This window comes from Rhipicephalus microplus, chromosome X (assembly GCF_043290135.1).
Source record: "Rhipicephalus microplus isolate Deutch F79 chromosome X, USDA_Rmic, whole genome shotgun sequence".
In the NCBI taxonomy this organism is placed as follows: Eukaryota; Metazoa; Arthropoda; class Arachnida; order Ixodida; family Ixodidae; genus Rhipicephalus; species Rhipicephalus microplus.
In genome coordinates this window covers 334,155,277-334,157,569 of record NC_134710.1, presented here as the reverse complement: position 1 = coordinate 334,157,569, position 2,293 = coordinate 334,155,277, and the positions used below count along the sequence as shown (strand labels likewise).

The 2,293-nt window shown below is 50.2% G+C and overlaps 1 protein-coding gene across 1 annotated transcript; it reads left to right on the top strand.

Annotated features, from left to right (window-relative positions):
* The first annotated feature begins 558 nt into the window (after positions 1-558).
* LOC142777252 (uncharacterized) lies at positions 559-1,915 on the top strand. The gene is made up of 2 exons (XM_075881577.1): positions 559-1,232; positions 1,314-1,915. The coding sequence occupies exons 1-2, from the start codon at positions 1,022-1,024 to the stop codon at positions 1,679-1,681; spliced, it is 579 nt and encodes a 192-aa protein (XP_075737692.1). The 5' UTR covers positions 559-1,021; the 3' UTR covers positions 1,682-1,915.
* Positions 1,916-2,293: the final 378 nt, after the last annotated feature.

Here is a 2,293-nt window from a genome sequence, read left to right as displayed (position 1 = left end):
TTTTCGAACCAACAGAGCTCGACTCAAGGCGTCACCGCTAGGTATTTGGTGCAACGAAATTGAAACAATTGAACATTTCTTTTTATTCTGTCATCGTTATTCTTATCAGAGAAAAAGATTTTTAGTGGCCCCATTACAAAAGCTAGGAATACAAGTAAATCTACCAGTAATTTTATCACTTGGCGGAACTTCATTTGGTTACTGCCACAGGGATATATGATCCACTGTGTTTGATTACATCAACGCAACTAAAAGATTGCTGTGCTAGTGAACCCTAACCTTTTCAGATCTTTAGTTTATAATTCGTAGCTATGTCGGTCAAAAACACGAGATGGTTTGACCGCTTGCTCAGCAAACATTTTTTGTTTATTGGTAGTATTATTTATAAACTACTTTTTCAGATTGGCTTTATTTTCATTTTAGTTTCATTTAAGTATCCTGCCGCCCGGTTCTTGGTTTATCCCCCTCTGTGGGTGAGTGCCATCCATCAGAGGTCATCAGCATCGTGACGCACCTTTCACGCAGCTCATGCAGAGCTCGAGTCACGAGCCAGGGAGAACGAGCTCAGCCTCCTGGACGCTGGCAGTCATCGCCGTTTTGTTTCAGAAATCACCAGGTCAAAGCTAGCAGGCCACTGATTCCGGTGGAAATGGAAGAATATTTCAAGAAAGATTACAGAGACAGAGAGATTGTAGCCCGCTTCGTCGAAGAGAGCGTCGAGTGCCTGCTTGAGAGTGAGGATGAAGAGTACGAGGAGGCGGTGAAGCATCACTTGCTGTCCGGCGGTAATTTGCTCTGTCGTAGAACGAGCCACCACGAGAGAATCAATTCTGGCAGTTGGGCGGCTGCTTCTGACCGGTACCAAAGGACAGTGCGAGGTGGAAACACATCAAGAATGGTTCCGATACTTCAGCCATAGCGGTCGCCGGTGCAGGGGAATGCGGCAGCGACGCGATGACGGACGCAGCATCGAGGGTGCTCATCGGCGACTGTCCCTTATGGACGTACGCCCAAGGTGGTGATGTCAGTGCAACCAAAGATGCCAGCAGCAGCAGCACTGGCAACCTGTGACCATATGTCCGCCGACACCTTCGTGGCTGCTGTCATTGCAGAGATAGCGTCCAGCGCGATCACCGCGGCGCTGCATCCATGGTCTACCACACTCAGGGCTGTAGTGGCTGCGGCTGAGTCCGGCGCACATGGTCCTGCCGCTACCCGGCACAGTGCTGTAGGTGAGTTGTGGGGTGCCGAGGCTACTGCGGGCGGGAATCTGCGGCCACTTATCCTGGTGACCGCTCATGTTATCATCGCAGAGAAAGCGTCCAACCACGCCGCCGCTGCACTCCATCAATGGTCTACCATATTTAGGGCTGCAGCGGCTGTGGTCAAAACTGATATGCCTAGTGCCACCACTACCGAAACCGGTGCTGTCGTCTTGTCGGGTGCCGAGGCTACTGCGGGCGGCAATCTGCGGGGACCTTTCCTGGTGACCGCCCGTGCTATCGCTGCCGAGATGGCGTCCAACACGGGCGCCACTGCACTGCATCCATGGTCTACCACACTCATAGCTGTAGCGGCGGCGGCTGAGTCCGGCGTACATGGTGCTGCCGCTACTGGGCCCACTCGAAAACCGACTTTGCCAAACTCTACATGGAAGGGCAGCCCCGCAAACTGGCGCTGAAGCAGCGCTATAAGGTTCGACGTCATGTCGTCTACGTGCACTGTTGGCGGCAGCGAGCGTCGGGGGGCCGAAGGTGAGCCTATGCTCTCGCCTGCTGATGCCATGAACGGCAAATAAGCCCTCCGGCGGCGTTGCCTAGTTTAGACTGCGAACTGGAGCTGTACGCGCCAGTGAACAAGAGCGGGCCGGCTGGGGGCGCCGTTGTCGTGCCCTCGCACTTCATGGCCAACATATTGTGACAAAGTTAGAAAAAATAGCTCATATTGCCTTTAATTTTCAATGTACCAAACGAAATAAAAATATATTTATAGATTGTTGCATATTATGTTTTGTTAGTAGAACATAAATAAAGTTTCAAAAGAATAGCTTTTGTTTTAAAGGAGAAAAAACTTCCAACTAAATAACAAGGAAGTAGCTGGCTAAGATTACAGCGGGGACTTTTGGGCAGCGAATAACGCATGTCATAAAACTGTTTGTCACTGGTTTTAGTCATACTGTTGTGTAGAAAGTAAAAAAGCGCTGGAGTGCTAAAGTTATGAAACGGTATCTCTTCCTTTGGGCCCCTAAAGGGCAGGTTTTATACAACTGCTTCATAGTACCAAGAGTAAGAAA

Bases quoted from the DNA above. Each gene is read 5' to 3' on its own strand.
- LOC142777252 (XM_075881577.1), top strand. From the start codon at position 1,022: ATGTCAGTGCAACCAAAGATGCCAGCAGCAGCAGCACTGGCAACCTGT. The intron at 1,233-1,313 runs GTGAGTTGTGGG...TTATCATCGCAG, and splicing joins TACCCGGCACAGTGCTGTAG to AGAAAGCGTCCAACCACGCC.